Source organism: Patiria miniata, unplaced genomic scaffold (assembly GCF_015706575.1).
Source record: "Patiria miniata isolate m_02_andy unplaced genomic scaffold, ASM1570657v1 HiC_scaffold_29, whole genome shotgun sequence".
Lineage (NCBI taxonomy): Eukaryota > Metazoa > Echinodermata > Asteroidea > Valvatida > Asterinidae > Patiria > Patiria miniata.
The window spans coordinates 25874183-25891329 of record NW_024037068.1 but is presented as its reverse complement, the minus strand read 5'-3'; the positions used below and the strand labels follow the sequence as shown (position 1 = coordinate 25891329).

The window sequence follows — 17147 nt, the reverse complement described above, 5'->3', positions numbered from 1 at the left end:
ATATGCAGCACCAAAACTAATAATGACTGGAAAGCCAATTTCATAAACCTCTTTTACAAGAAAAAAATACTGAAATTGCAAAGTATATCACCATTAAAATGCAATGACCCTAGAACCTCTTTCGTCCACCAAAAAAGGAACAATTTATAGTGTTCTGACTGTTTCACAATATCTTTATTAACAATCGTGTTTAGGTAAACAATAATATAAATTCAACTTTTTTAAAAGACGGGCCTTCAAAAGGACGTTGTTGAATATTTTTTAACATTTAGACTGAGGTTTTATCACTGATGAAGTTTGAAGACAATGCTTGCTTGGACGTTCAGGGGATAGCCATTGTGAATCAATTGAATGGGATGTTGTTCACTCTGGAACCAGCTTTAATAGACTTGCTTTGTCTTGCTTTCAGACAACCACAATGAACTGTGAGGTATTTGTAGGGCGAATCCAGCATTCAGGAAACGGGGAGTTCGATCTTGATTTTCCCAAAAATCATACTCCTTTAAATGACGTCACTGTTCCCAATTCTCTCTTTATAATTATCCTAATAGCTATGACGGTTAGTGTTCCCCATTTACCCTCTAAAAACTATCCTCCTAGCAATGACGTTGAGTGTTCCCCGTTTAGTGTTCCCCATTTCCCCTAAGAAAAAAATCCCCCAAGCCATGACGGTTAACGTTCCCCATTTTTCCTCATTAAATATCCTGGGAGTCATGACGAATAGCGTTCTTTATTTTCCATCCAAACGTAGAGCGTTAAATTTGTGTAATATTAATTTGCTGCTTAATTTGAATTTCAATAAATTTAAGTTTTCAATATTTACTCAATAATTTTTTTCTCAACTGACGTTCACTCGGTTTATTGACGGTGCCACTAAACCTTTAAACCTTTTTAAAATGGCTATATATAATGTGTGTATACTTTAATTATGAAGTGACGTTATTATATACATCGAATGAGAAACGACATAAGTGTCATCGTCTACTTAAACTACACTAGAGATCCTTCATTCGCCTTCCGTTATAAAACTGTTTGATAATTCAAGTATCCATGAGTTCGATGGTTCTGCGATAATGAATATCATTAGCAACTCCGTGCGAAAGTATTCTCGTTCACTGTCCCTCCCTTTATTACCTTAAACTTTTGTATCACCTCGATTGTGCCGAGCTTGACAGTGATTGGATCTTTAACTGGTCGTCAAGCTCATCCAAAGGCACTTTTGCGAACGGTTTCAACCCCCTTTCAACCACGGAAATCGTCTGATCGTCTGACGTATCGCGAGGTACGTTTTATTGCAGCATACTTTAGGTTTAGGGCCTATAGCTTTATAAAAGCAACGGAATGTTGATATGAAAGGGGGATGTTGAGTTGTGAGGGCGGAGTCGGGTGCCTCCTTCCTCCTTGGAAATCTACGATCTTTTTTTTTAATAAAAACAAAAACCCTTTACATACCTTTCCAGTTATAATACAAGTACATGTAAAATAAAATAACGGTTTATAAATTGTTCACAAATGACACTATAAGTTTGCCATCTGAGTACTTCATTTGTACGAATATGCACAACCTAACAGTGTATTGCAAGCGAATTTGAAGAGATCCGAGTATAATGCATTGATTATACTTTTGTTCAGATGGAATTTAAATGCATAATATGTTTCACCTCAGGACTTTCCTCAGACATAATTTAGTTAAGAAACCCTGAAAATAATGATCGTAATACCATAAAACTTTTAAACATGTAAATGCATTATTTGACATTACGTTGATAAGCACATAATTGCTCTAAACAAGGTGCAAGCTAATACGTCACGTGATGGCAATTACTTGTGTCCAGCTGATTCTTTGTTTTCTTCTGCTAGGCAGCAGGATGGAATTTGGATCAACACTGAAGTCGAAACATATTTAAGTCTTTGGCGTGTAATCAGATTGATTTGCAGAGCCGTGTGCCAGGAAGCACAGGATGGTTTTGGTGATGTATACAAAGACAATCCAAAATTATCGACGTGCGTTTTTATATTCAAACAAAATTGCGCAATATTTTATTTTACAGATGGCTAAACTATTAAAACTTTTCACCAGCATCTTCCGTCAGCACAACTTCATAAACGGTTTCTTGGAAATCCTTGATCGATATGTATTCCTGTGAAAAAAAAACAAATCAAATCACTCATTATCTAGTTTGATAGGAATAAGCAACCACTTGCCTACTTGCAATTACCTGCCCACATTTGTAATAATAATAACAATAAAATAATAATAATACTAATGTGGTGCTTATACAGCGCTTTATAAAAAAAAAGGTCTCAAAGCGCTTCACAAGTATTACCCCTGTTCATCAGGCCATTAGACCATGAGTTTTCGCAGCAGCTCGAGATCAGCGCATTCTGGTCTCTACCTTTAAGGGTACCCATTTATACTCCTTGGTGAAGCACCAGGCATCATTACCCACACGGCACGCGAGTCGAACACCGTAACCATTAGACCACAGAGCTCCAATTCAGGTCTGCAATTTTGTTTTACAGGTGTCAGGAATTTACCATGAACTGCAGTCTCGTTATTAGTTTCTTCTGATTTCATTTTTTAACACCCATTTCCTGTGTTAACGTTTTTATTTGGAACGATACCCTTTTCTGTAAGATAACAGTTTCCTTTAAAAAAAACGTTACGGCTTTTGAGACAGAAGATTGGAACTTTACACCTTCGTTTTTAATCTGACAATTGTAATTGACCGAAATTTTCTTGACCTCTCACCTTTCCTTTGTTGATGAGTTTGCTCAGCTCCTTACTGATCATCTTAAATGTCGGTCGACTCTCTGGATCCTCATCCCAACATCTCGACATCATCTCATACCTGACATTGTTGATAAAACAACTGTTCAATAATTATCTGGTTGGTCAACAAACAGCAATACACACTTCACTCCCGGGTGAAAGAAAAAAACGAGAAATCATTACAATAAAATAAGATGTACATTTACTCAAATGAGGGCACTATAGAATCCCTCGACTGAGTCATAACAATAGAAATAAGCTAGGCCTATCAATTAATCCTTACCAATTTTCTTTTTGTTTTCAAAATCTACAGTTCATGAAAGTCTACTTTTTTAACTGTCATGTAGACCTTTATGTCACTAATTCAGAATTTGCATCAGTTGGTTCCTTAATTAATGTTTCGCTGCATCAGCGACCGCATTCACTCAAAACATAATGACCAAATGACCTTGGGAAAACCAACTCCTTCGACGTTCATTTTTTCCACATTTCTATAATAATTGTTTATATTCAGTCGACCATTATTATAAATATTTTGCATTCAACAAATCATTTACGTATAATTTGGAAGGAGGCCTTAATGTTTTACAGGAAGATAAAGTAACATTTTCAGTGTACATGGTCTAACTTACAATTCCTCCTGACAGTGTTGTGGTTTGGGCATACGGTAGCCAGCCTGAAGCTCACCAACCATTATCTTTGCTGTCATAGCAGGGTATGGACGGGCACCTAATAAAACAATGAAACATAAAAACGATTTCTTTTACACCATGTTCAACAACCTTATCAACTGTAACTAACTTAACGACTATAGCTAGTAGGCATAATCCAAATACACCTGCAACATACCGTAACGAACCTCATGATCAGATTTGTTTTTTTTCTTCAAACCTTACACTCTTGTAGTTTCAGCCGACGGCGACGGGCTTTTCTTAATGCACGGTTGCTTACATAAGGACACAATAAACAGCATCCCCCAGAAACATTACAAGCTACGTGTACGACTATTACAGGTACCAAAAAAAACCCCCACCTATACCGAATAACATAAACCTTGCTCAAATTAAATATGTTATCAGCTGAAACGGTATCGTTTGGTAGAAAGTAACAATTGGAGGTGGTTTCAACTTGGGCATATGAAGCTTATTTACATGCGTAAGCAAGACATTCAGTTACAAGACCCAACAATACGTATCTAAACTAATATTGACAAATATATGGCTGATTTTAATGTAAACAAGCGAAGGCCCTATGGCTGATTTAATGTAAATATTACCGAGAGTAACAGTCTCCCACAGCAGTACGCCATAAGACCATACGTCACTCTCTGTTGTGTAAACGTCATCCAAAATGGACTCAAGGGCCATCCAGCGCATGGGCAGTGCACCCTGCAAACAATAATTAATTATTCAAATAATTTTTATTCTCCAGAATGAAGACACTAAGGTTACATTTCTGAGGGAGCACCCTGGGGTGTACAGTTTTTCAAGAGGTGCAATTAAGGCATTATGGTACATTGTTATGGGTCAATTTCAGATTTTAAACAGGGGGATGGGGCACCAGGAGCACCCAGTGGCACCCTGCGGGCACCCGTGGGCGCCCTGGGGCACGGATATTCATTGGGGACACGTCTCTCCCCTCCCCGCCCCCCGTTCTACCCCCCATACGCTACTGAATCTCCACCACAGGCACATACCTCTGAACCCCGTTCATACACTCGGATATTCATGACGTCACGAGCGAGTCCGAAATCAGACACCCTACACGTCATGTCCTCAGCCACCAGCACGTTACGGGCAGCAAGGTCCCTGTGAATGCACTGTGTGAGAATTAGGAAATTGCCAGTTAAAACAGAAGAGAGCTAAATGACATGCATCATGAAGTAAAGGTTCATGTTCTCGACCGACTCAAAGGTTTAGAGTCAGACACAAATGGAGCCGAACGTGTTGATTATATTCTCAGTTCAATGGCTCAGAACGATTACCTGTTGAGATGAGATGAAGGCCATTCCATCAGCGGCATCCTTGGCAAACTTCATCAGATCCTTGGATGTAAGTGACTTACTCATACCATGCAGGTTGCCATAGACGCGCCCTCCCTTACTACGACTGTCTTTAAGAAGGTCTTTCAGGTTGCCTCTGGACAGATATTCCACGATGATGTATGGCGGGTCTGATTGTAGAAAGGAATGAACAATCTGTAACTATCGCGATTTAATGTTTTTAAGCAAACTTTCAGCATCACTTAACACTGGACAAAGAACAATTCGGTAAAAAGAAAATGAATTTGCATCCTGAAGGACATTTCGTTAAACCAATATCAAAACCATAAACATCGTTCGCTGTGTCTGAAAAAAAAAACGAATACTAAATTAATTTCATCTTTTCCTGATTAATGCACTTCGCTTTCGAATAATTTTATCAAGTCTATCAATTTCCCCCTGTGCTTTCCGATTGATATTACAAAGTTACAATGGACAAAGTTCATCAAAGACGAGAAAAAGGCCTTGTTTAAAAACTGCAATCACCAAGCAAACCAACTCCGACCGTATATACCTTTCTCTACACAGAATCCAAGTAGCCTGACTACATTACAATGGTCTGGTAACTTCTTCATCAGGTCTAGCTCCCTCATCATGTCGGCTTTATCACTCTTGTTGGCTTGCTCTGCAGAATTCATATTGAAAATTGAACCGATATGTTCTGAAACAGTTTTATAACTTTTGTTGGCACAAGCAGAATAAAAACGAAGATGTCTTTAGAGTTATAGTGGAATCTTCACTATTACGTACAAATCATACCCCAACACCATCACATGTATAGAGGGAAATCACAAGCTGAAACGAAATGTGATTAAAACATAAATGTGATAAATGAATTCCTTGTCGTTGTTCACCTCCTTGAAACCTATGCATCCAATATACAAGCTGTAGACAGTAGCCCTTAAATAAGCCGGTTTATCGATAGAAACGGCAAGACGAATTGACGAAAATAAACAAATCATACTAGGCAATTAAATATTGTTCAATTATTTATGGCCACGATCTTTATCGCCTCGTAACTGCAATAATTTAAAGTAATCTGATTTGGTTTGTCACTGTACTCTATAAACTGGCAATAGTTGAGATTTGTTTTACATTTTCCTCGAAAACGTTACTTTTCAGCTAACCTTTAAGTGTCTTAACAGCAACCAATGTGACCTTTGACCCCTGTGTCATCCCCGATGCTTCAGCTAGAAGCACCTGACCAAAGGCGCCATGTCCGAGCTGTTTGATGATCTTCAGCTGATCACGTGGGAAGGCCTTGTGGGTAGTCTGGACATTTCCATATGCTGCGGTTCCTGGTTCCTGATTGGCTGGATTATTAATTACTTCTAACTCTGAAATGAATTTGAAATAATGACTACAAATTGGATGGACCTCAGTTATGCAAAGAAGACACCACTGTCTTCGATTTACATTGCAGTTTTTGTTTGTGTAGTTATTTTTTAGCCTTTTACTTCATTCAGCCTCTGGCATACATTCAACGCGGCAGGAATTCAAAATCATCTAAACTTCTTCCTAACATTCGCTTCATCATACCTGTTATCTCTTGATAGGGTGACTGTGTGTCTGTTTGCGGATGTTTGGGTTTTGGACGAACTTCTTTCCTGTAGAAGTGAAAAGAGTGGAATAAAAACTACAAAAAATACAAAGAAGAAGCAATATTACATGGTTACCTAGCACCAACGTTCGAATCTGTTCAGTTATGTACATAAGCAATACAAGCAGATTAAAAGCAAGAATCTAAAAACTTACACGGTCTCTCTCAAGGTTTCTCTGTCTCCTGGAATCAAAAAGAAAAACAATGAGATCACTGTGCTTAATAATTCACAATTTAAATATGGGTTAAGGGTTTAACTGTTTAATGGCAATTCCACAGTACGTTTTAAAGAAGTGTCTGCTGTCAAATCTAGCTGTTATTCTATAAAGCAAAAGCCAAGGTGGCCTCACAGCAGGTTACTAGAAGTTAGGTGAGACTAACCACATACTTTATTGATGGATTGGCAATGAGATATTTTTATAGGCAACTCGACGTCACAAAAATGACATGGCGAACATTTAAATACATTGCATTTGACAATTTCCTCATACTGTGCACCGTTGAAAGAACCATTTTAGTGCCCTCATGTCATTGGTGTGTAAGTCATATGCTAGCATAACTCTTATAACTCTCCTGCCCACATGTATTGTGCACGTGCATCATTGCACATTACAAAATGAGACCTACACGAAAGTACGTATTAAAACGGACCATAAAGACGATACATATGTCAATCTTACCGTTGGTGTGGTTCCTATATTTTCTCTTTGCATAGACTCCGAGCACAACGATGACAATTAACACGACAAATCCGACGATGACACCGACAATGACACCAGTACTGTCAACCGGCTCAATGGGTTCAGGAGGCAAAATTTTTACTTGGAAACAAAACAAAATTGCTATCCGTTTTAATTAAAACAAGGAATTTAAATTAAATCAGGCTTTACCAATTATTTTTTTCAGAACGTAGCAATACATTTTTTTTTATAAATAAAATCAAGTTCTACAGTCAAATGGGAGGAAATGTAAAATCCTGATGTTGCAATAAAATAAAATGTAAATCACATGTTAACCTAATGTGACATTTCGGTCATTAAATTATGATTTTTGAAAAGTTAGCACGACAAATGTTGGATAGTAAACTCAACAATAGCAACAGACGAATACAGTAGGACTTACATTGAAGTAGTCGTAATTATGGTAATTACTAAATGGCAGTGACAATGGTTACCTTCTGGGACATCTGCTGGTGCACTGCACAAACCACCAATGCAAAGTTTGGCGCGGACGGCTTCAATGTCCCCTACAGCTCGTCTTCTTCGCTTCTGTGATGATGCACAATGATCAGAGAGCGTCACTTTCTGATCTGAGGTGATGCAATCTCCACATTCCTGCCAGGTGTCGTTGCCTTGGTATTGTACTTCCAGCTTGATGCATCCATTCCCCTTCAGCCCTCCAACTCCCACAGTTCCATCTTTCTTGTTAAACTCTACAGTGATCCCTGATAATTGGATATTCAAATCATGTATGTAACACAAGTGGCAATATAAAACAAAAACATACTGAATTAAATTTTAACCCACGAGCGCAAGTGGAACATGGAAGAACGTAGTGCGCCTTGTGTCCCACATGCCATAAGGCAGAATAGCGAGTGGTGTGTGGGATGCAAACGCACTACATTTTCGGTGTTTCACGAGCACAAGAAGTGGAATAATAATTTATTTAGTAATTTCTCAAAGTAAAGATGGAGCATGCACGCTCTACGCGGAATTTTTCAGCGGTTATCATGTTACATTATTTTATGTATAGTGGGAACGGAATGTACATCTCATATATAGCACGATACGCGGAGTGCTGTAAAACCGTATACAGTGGAGTAATGTATCAAGGTTTGCTTGCCATGGAACGACCGATAAGAATTGAAGATTCAAGTTTGCTTGAATACACTCTGTATACTGTCCATTAAATACGTATACAACTGTATACGTGTCACAGCCTTGAGATGTATTTGTTTGTGAAAAGACAATGTTATTCAACAAACCCATGTAGATATTCGAATTGAACGTACCTGAGTCTGGGCCTGGTGATTTTGCTGTAAGAAAAAAGAATAAAGAGAGTAATATCGATCAATAAACTATTTGGGCAGAATTATGTGACATTTGAAAGGCAGAACAATGTAAAGAGTTTTTTTTCACATACTGGGCCGGATACAGGAATATTTGCGGGGGGGGGGGGGGAGTGGGGTTCAGGCCCGTCAGATTTTATTTGTATGTCCCCAGTACTGAAATGTAGACAAGTTTTTTTATCGTTTTTTTCCCCTGGACACTTAATAGCCTCCGTCAAATAAAAAAGTACGGGTTGGGGGAGGGGGGGGGGGGGGGGTTCGGGGTGGCGGGCTTAAGGGGGTGGGGTGGGGTGGAGGGTTGTGCTGGGGCCTTCTTGCGATAGGGGCGCACTGTTCGATCAATTACCCCCTTACCACCGCTGGCTACGCATCTGTGTCTGTTTGTTGGGGACAGGCTGAAATTATACGACATTATTAATACTAAGATTGAAAACAAAAAAAATGAGTCAGAAGAGGGGGAGGGTTACATTAACATTTCTATAAGTTTAAGATTTTTAGTAAGAGCGCCCCCCCCCCCGATCCGTGCCTGACATAGACCTGGGTGCAAAGTACGACACATTCGGAACTGTGTGCTGCCTTTTGGAAAACAGATTTGCAATGATGTTATGGTTCTCTATAATTATGTTAACTATTCATGTTTGTGCTTTAAATTTCGTGCATATAATAGGGCAACTCAACTTCCCCATTATCGGTATAACTCAAGGATTTATGGTACGCAGTCATTATGGCAACAAATGGAAACAAACACAGGCATGTTGGCAAGGGGCATGAGGAAAATAAAAAAATAAAAATAAAAAAACAAATGTTTTAAATGAACTTTTCTATTCTGCACCATTACATGGACACGTGATGATCTGTAGGGAGAAGGGTGATACATGTACATCTGCGTTGACGATGGAAAGGGGCCATTTTTTTCTTCAAGGCCAAAATTTTGTCTTGTCATCATTACATCGCAAAGAAGCAAGTAATCTACATATACAAATTGTACATAATGTATGCCAGTAACGTGATAAGACAGTAGAACATCTGCATACATTATACATGCACGTTTTTTTACGGTGTAATTCGAGGATTCCTATTGTTCCTCTTCCTCATTCATTTGTTTAAACCTAAACTATTTTTTTGCAACAGCTACCCACGCAAGTGTGTATCTGCCTGCAATCAGGGACCCCTTATTGTCCCTCTTTTGTTTAGGAAGACCTAGCTATTATGTTTTGTACAAGAATCCAAATTGGGGACCTCTCGGGAATTGCGAACCCTATTGTCCTCTATTGTTCAACGTCCCCTTTTGAATGCTGAAACAAACTCACCCACACAATGTTTATGGATACACAACCTTTTTTGTATAAACAGCGCCACCTAGATACAATATGAACACTGAACCCTGACCCCTGCATCACCCAACCTGCTTTTAAAATTTGCAACGCTGGAACAAATTCAGCTTTTTTCCCTCATCATCACACACAGTCAGCGACACAAATCTTAACCGATTAATATTTTGTTTTGCTCATTCATTTATCATATAGAGTGAACAATATTCTTCCCAAGTGTCAAAATGCGAGGAATTCCCCACAAAATACCGGCTTTTGTAAGTTTCTTTTGAAATTCAGTGGACTAAAGCCAAGTTTATCGTGTTTGTACTTTGAACCTGGAGCTGCACTTGACTAGCGGGCCATGACAATCATAAAATATGTTTCCTGAGCAGACTATGAGTTGTGGAGTATAGTGTTCATCTGTTTTTAACGTATATTTGTCCAGTTTTGACAGATTCCCCATTTTTTGTAATGAATTGGCGAAACAATTGTAATTAAAAAAGGAAGAACCATAGCGGAAGTACCATATAAGACGGTGTAAGGAAATAACTAATGTTGATATAGAATAAAGAATTAAAAAACATGGATGTAGTAGTATCGCCCCTCTTGAAAAAGGACCGCAAAAACATTTTAAAAAAATCTCAAAAGATAAAACAAGAAAACAAAAACAAATTAACACACAAAAAAAAACATTTACAAAAAAAATGAAAATTAAATTGTACAAACATTTTAAATGAAGTGGCCTATACAAAAGTGCAAGCAACGAGGAACCAACATAATAGTTCCCACGGTGGAGCTGCACAGTTGTAAAGTGATCAACAAAAGACTGCATGTATACTACGCCAATGGATATGACCACAGTGTGAACCAAATGACGTTGCAAAGTACATGCACATGTGCTGTGCAATAGCCCTGCTTATATTTACTGCCTGAAGCTTCCTTGATTATTAAAACAAAAACCCGCCAAAGAGGAACAAGGAAGAGAAAATATTTTTCACCCTGGTCCATAAAAAGAAATCCCTAGAATAGAATACCACTGGCTGTGAGGGAGATATTGTGCATATATACCCATACAGGTATAATATACCAAGTGAAGGCAATTTTTTATGGAATAAGAAAATGTATACTGTATGTACATGGTGCATGCAGATAAAAAAATATAAAAAAATATCCCAAAGCAGAATACACTGTTTAAATTTAAATTGTAAGGCCCTTTTACATCAAATGGTTTTTTTTTGAGAAACATTTTTCTGAGGTATGGGAGGTCATGATTCACAAAAGAAACCTCCCCAAAAATAGTCTGCATGACACTTAACGAAAGCAATTGTCGGTTATCAGGCAGTGTGCATGGCAAGGCAAATATAAAGGGGGATTCCTATGGCATTATCCAGGTCTACTAGACAACAAGTGTTCATAATTGATCATCACTTATTTTGCTCATAATTTCCGCGTTTTTTCTTGAAAATGCTGATCTGGGGACCACCAGTTGTTAGGTAGGATTTTCGGAGAAATCCCAACAACTAAAAACTGAAAAGAGCAATGTGATGACAATATGTGATGTATCTATGTACATGTATATTGGTATGTATGGGATACCACATGTGCATTTATTATACCGACTTCAGTGCGTTCAAAACGCATGTGTCATTTTTGTGCGTACAATATGTACACGTACTGTCATGTCACACCTGTTTTCATTGATCTTTATACTGTCTCCCAATATATACCATTATCAGGGTACGCCAACTTGAAAATCAAAGCGCGGAGATAAAGTCTTGCTTCTATTTGAACTATTACATGTCCCTCCCCCACAAAACGAAACAAAAAGTGCTAAAAAAATAAATCACAAACGACTCACACAATACACAATAAACACTTAAGCAATACAACAAATATAAAAAGAAGAAAAATAGACAATACTCACGCAGTGTATATCCCGTGGTGCTGCTATAACCACTGCTTTCACCGATGGCATTCTTGGCATACACCCTGATCTCATACTCTGTGTAGTCATCCAGACCCGTTGCTGTGGATGTTGTCTTCCCATCTGTCTCTTCAGTGAAGACCTCTGTGGAGTCTGATGTCTTGATGTAGCTGACACGGAATGACTGAGTCTCACCACCGTCATAGCCAGGTGTCCACGTCACAGTAAGAGTCTCTGCCGTCCGCTCAGTTATCTCAGCTTTAGTAGGCTTGTCTGGTCGTCCTCAGATACAAAAGTCATAAACAACATAAATATAAAGCAGGTTTGTAGAGAAAATTAACAAGTTTCTACCATGAGGGACTAAAGTTTTTTATCCATTCGGTAAATGTACCCTTACTTTCTCAAAACTATAACACTGATATTTCAAGTAAATAATTTGCTTTAATACAATATGGAAATGTATCGGGTGACAGTTTCAGGCACTTTGGACATATAGCAGGAGGGACATATCCTCCCTTAGCAACAGGCCCTTACTATGGACAGTATCTATTATTTAAATTTTGTGACATTGAAAGTAAAAAGACCCGCCCTCATGGGTAAGAGTCACTTGCAAGAGATGTAGCCTATACATACAGGTACATGTATTTTTATGCCAAGGAAAACAAACTGGAATAATATTAACGACGTATTATACATATAACCCATTTACTTTCTTACTTGTTCCATTGAGGATGATATTCAGTGAGTCCTCTCTCCCGATGCCATTCGAACTGATGCAGGTGTATACCCCATAATCAACCTGGGAATCTACTGCCTTGATGGTCAACTTGCTTGTGACTTCAAATCCCAAAACTCTGTCTCCACCAGATGTCTCATTGGTTACAAAGAACTTGCCTTCGTGCGTGTCACTGGTAATCATGGTGTTATTTGGACTATACCACTCCATGACTGGCTGAGTATTGCCCACAGCAATGCAGGTTAAGACGGCAGTATCACCATTACTGACTCCTGCTTCATTCATTGCCTTATTGGTGATGTTCACCTCATCTGTGGGGAGAACAAGACAATAAACACACATTATGCATGTCATTATGATATATTTCTCGTAATGAAACCAAGGATTCCTCAAAAGTGCCCAAGGCACTGTAGCTCACGTACATGCCTGCAGAAACCTGTAAAGAAGGTGATGAGAAGAAATTACAGTTTTAGAGGTTGGGAGGAAAACCCAGGAAGAATAATCTGGGGGAAACACACGAAATCAGGTAGGGACTGAAAACCCAATCCACACGTGGCCAGGGCAGGAATCAAACCCGGGTCACAGTGGTGGAAAACGAGGAAAGAACCGCTACGCCAACATGTTCAGCACGTGTGTTTCAAGAACTTACGTAAATCATTAGGATGCTGTTGTTTATTTTCCATAAACAAATTGCATTCTACAATCATTTAATTTTATAGACAATGGGTTGCAATAAATCTTCGACAATAAATACATTAACAACTCAGCAAATGAAGCCATGCTGACCGGTAAACAAACTATAATTAAAAACATCATTGACGTGATTATAAATGCAGATGATTTTTTTTTTCAAAATGTGAACTTACAATGGACATTAACAGTGATTGGAGATGAAACCACATCAGCAGGATTATCTGTAGGCACACCGTTATTCGCTGTACATGTGTAGTACCCAGCCTGCTCCCTCCTGATGTTACTCAGAGTCAGTGTACTAGTGACATCATCGTACACTGAGCTGAATGCTTCACTTGAGTCTTGCTTCTTCCAAGTGATGTCACTAGGCCTAGGATTGGCATCTACAGTGCATGTGAGAGTTACATCACTGCCTTCAGTGACAGGGGTTTGCGGAGTCTGCGTTAACGAGGTGAAGTCGGGAGGATCTACGGGGAAGAAAACATCAAATTACATGTAAGTTCTGAGTCATCCACATTATTGTTCGCATGATGCAAATTCAGTTTCAGTAACAATGTATTAACTTCGGCGATACTCAAGAATGTGGGCCACATTACAGACAAATTGATACATTATGGACAATTCCAAAATACCAGTGGACAAATGTATCTCATCAGGACTGGGAGTCGCCGGGGTGCGAATCTTTTTTCCCAAACGACAACCGTTTCCCATTTTCTGAATGGTACATTACATGCATATCTAAGGTCTTGTTCTCCACAACACAAACCCAAGATAGACTTTACGTCTTTTGAGAAATGTTCCTTTCTCAGTTTAGTTATTTAAAAGGTAGAAATGAGAAGAAGTGAAAAACGCTCACTGAGATTCAAACTCGGATCACCTGATTAGAAGTCAGGACTACTTCCAACCAGTCCAAAAATCAGCTTTCAATCGTCGGTGATTATTTAAACACATTATTTCTTGTTGTATCACATATTATCTAAAGCCCTGGACATCATATATATATGCATAACGCAAAAAGAGCGCCCTTTTTTGCTATTGTCCGATCTCGTTTGGAAAAAAAATCGCCGCCGGGATGAGGAAAGAAATGCAGAAAACCGAGCTTTTTACCTTCATGACTGCAGGGAAGGTTGAAAGACCGGTTCATATATACTTCACGCGAAATCATGTAGGAAGCGAAATTCATTTCGTCAACAATGGTGGACGCGCTTCGAATGTATTGTTGACGTCACGAATTTCGCTTCGCTTTCGCTTTCGCATGAAGTATGAACCGGGCTAAAGGCAGTCATAAGATGGCGACAATGGCCAAATCAGCATGTATCAATTTAATTTTATTGAATTAGATTGGAGCCTGATAGACCTTTTTTTTCATGCTGCCACCATTTCAGTCATGTTCACTGTATCCAATAACATTACAGAATGATATTTTTTTGAGCAAAAGGCAACCAGACTATTTTTTCCTTTCAGCCTCGCTTTGGTTACGTTGATTTTAATGGAAACTATCCAAATGGCTGCATCGTGATAATGGTCTATTGGCCAACATAACAAGATGTCTTCCACAAGAAACACTAAAAAGAATAACGAGACTTACATCTGACATTCAAAGTATGCGTGTCACACAACGGCGTAACACATGATGCGATGGATGGATTCGTGGCACAGCATTTGTACACGTCTCCGTTGTTAGTCCTGTTCAGGACATCAGTTGTGTAGATGACTGTAGTCACTCTGCCTCCATTATCTCCAGGAGCGTTGGGTTGATCAGTAGGCGTGGTTAGCTGTACGCTACCCTTAGACCAGGTTAGAGTGGTAGCTGGGTTGCTGCTCTCGGATGTATTGCATCTTAAGGTGACTGTACTGCCTGCTGTTGCGTCTGACCCTGCCACAGTAAGTGAACTGGCACAAACTGAAAATTAGACATAAAAAGCTGATCTCACAAAATGGAGGAGCAGAAGCAGCTGCCCCTGCACAACTTCACGAAATAAATAGTAGACATTTATCACAGCAAACTTATTATTTGTTAGGACAAATTTTGTGAATACCGTCAAAAAAAATGTCGAAACGACGACTACTGGCATGACCGGTACAATCTCAAATTCTGTTAGCTCTGGAGTTTTATCATATTAGTAGATTTCCCAATAAGAACCAATATTCTAAAACAGGGAAACACAAAAACAAACTACATTCCTAAAAATACATGAATGTATTCACACTGTACGACAACATTGTAATTAGCTTCATGTGGCACAAGCTGTCGTCCCAGTCCCCCCCACCCCTGAAATTGTGTTAGTTGTACAATTGACCAAATTCTTTCACAAGTAGAATTGACACAACTTGAGCGCCTCTCCACTGTAACATCAAGGCCCCCCCCCCCCTTCACCCACTGGCTCTCTATGGTGAGAAACCTGGCTATACCACTGGCTCCATGTACAAAGAGTGGGAAAGTTGTGCATGTATACATTTCAAATACAATTTAGTTTACATGCAATAATGTGCATGTATGATACGTGCTCAATTAATGCTTGTATACATGACGCATCGATGCATGTATAACGGTAACCATTTTCCCCTTTACATAGACATTCACTGAGAGTGGTTCTGCACTGACCCATGCTGAGTTGCATGTATATTTAATTTTGTTCAATAATGTGGATGAACACTTGTATGAACATTGAATAATAATGAGCCACATGGGTCGGTATTACATAACAATGTTTTAAAGAACAACTTCACCTCCTGAATAACAGCTGATGTTTTCTGTTTACTTGAGTTGCAGAGTAATATTTTCAAAGAGTATTCTGTATTTCAGAGGAAAATTCAAAATTAGTTCAAGATATTTCATCATCAACGTTAGTTTCAGTTGACTTACACTTGACATCAATCGGCCCCAAGGATCCCACTTGTCCAGGAATCCATGGGGCTCTGTTTGCTGTACACGTGATGATATGTCCATTATCCTGTCTCCTTGGTGTGTAGTCCAGCGTGCTGGTGAAGCTGTAGCGATCACCTGATGCTGACGAGCTCGTAGTTGGACCTGGTGAGCCTCCATTGGACCAAACCAGAGTCCAGTCATCAGGATATCCCATGTCTGCTGTACATGTTAACACAATGGGGTCATTCTCTGTCATAGATATGCTACCAGCATTGCCAGAGATCACAGGCATGTCAGGGGGACCTGAGTGAATACAATATGCAATGCTTGTGAGTCGATGAAGAGAAATCGTCTTTGTTCTGTTTTCCAGCGTTGCTGGTGTCCTAAACAGCTCATGATATCCCACGTCTTCAGTGCATTTCATTACAGTCACAACATTCTCAGTCATTGATATACAGTTTTAGCTGCAGTTATTATTTTATGCACAATGCACTGTTTCTTAAAGAAATCGAGATTAAAGCTCCAGAACAAATAGAAAACGATATAAATTCTGTCACTGTCTGTGTATGAGCGTTACATCATTTTGGAAATGAAAATGCAACGATCTTCCAATAATTGTATCAGAAACCAGAAAAAAAATCTTCATGTACATGTACACATTTTTTTTTTAACAATTCCATTTTTTAAAACTTTATTCTGACAAGAAATAAATAATCAATAAAACAAATGTCACAACGACATTCTATTCACTTTATACATGCATAATTAACATTTGTTTTTCATTGAACTCAAGGCTTCATTACATATGTATGAATGTACCGGTAGCTTTCAATAGTTTTGAAAGACTCAAGATGACAGTTTTCAAATAAGAAAAGGAAAACATTTTGCATTAGATAAATTATTTTAATATTGTAAACAAACAAAAAAGACGCATACCATTGACATTCAATGAAACCATGACTAGTGGGTAAGGTTGCTGTGACTCTGCAGTGTTGGCCACACACCTCACATCCTGTCTGTGATTGGTTCTGCTTGGAGTGAATGTCCAGGGTCTAGTGGTATCAACCAAACCATCGCCTGTGCCTGGATTGGATGGTCCAAAGGTACTGTCCTGGTAACTAGGAGAACCG

The 17147-nt window shown here is 38.9% G+C and overlaps 1 protein-coding gene across 1 annotated transcript; it reads right to left on the bottom strand.

Moving 5' to 3' along the window:
* Positions 1 to 906: 906 nt before the first annotated feature.
* On the bottom strand, positions 907 to 16311 carry LOC119736147 (tyrosine-protein kinase Mer-like). The gene is made up of 17 exons (XM_038210158.1): positions 16015 to 16311; positions 14737 to 15051; positions 13322 to 13615; positions 12437 to 12766; positions 11720 to 12001; positions 8426 to 8449; positions 7589 to 7858; positions 7062 to 7235; positions 6354 to 6416; positions 5942 to 6151; positions 5329 to 5439; positions 4758 to 4945; positions 4470 to 4592; positions 4050 to 4161; positions 3406 to 3502; positions 2753 to 2852; positions 907 to 2141 (listed from the first exon to the last, which is right to left on the bottom strand). Exons 1-17 carry the CDS (start codon positions 16307 to 16309, stop codon positions 2064 to 2066), a joined length of 3066 nt encoding a protein of 1021 aa, XP_038066086.1. The 5' UTR covers positions 16310 to 16311; the 3' UTR covers positions 907 to 2063.
* Positions 16312 to 17147: the final 836 nt, after the last annotated feature.

Excerpts from the sequence above, each read along its gene's own strand:
- LOC119736147 (XM_038210158.1), bottom strand. The coding sequence starts at position 16,309 with ATGCCTGTGATCTCTGGCAATGCTGGTAGCATATCTATGACAGAGAAT. Across the intron at positions 13,616-14,736 it reads GCATACTTTGAATGTCAGAT|ATCCTCCCGACTTCACCTCG; the intron begins GTAAGTCTCGTT and ends TCTTCCCCGTAG. Across the intron at positions 4,946-5,328 it reads TGGATTCTGTGTAGAGAAAG|ACCCGCCATACATCATCGTG; the intron begins GTATATACGGTC and ends TTCTACAATCAG.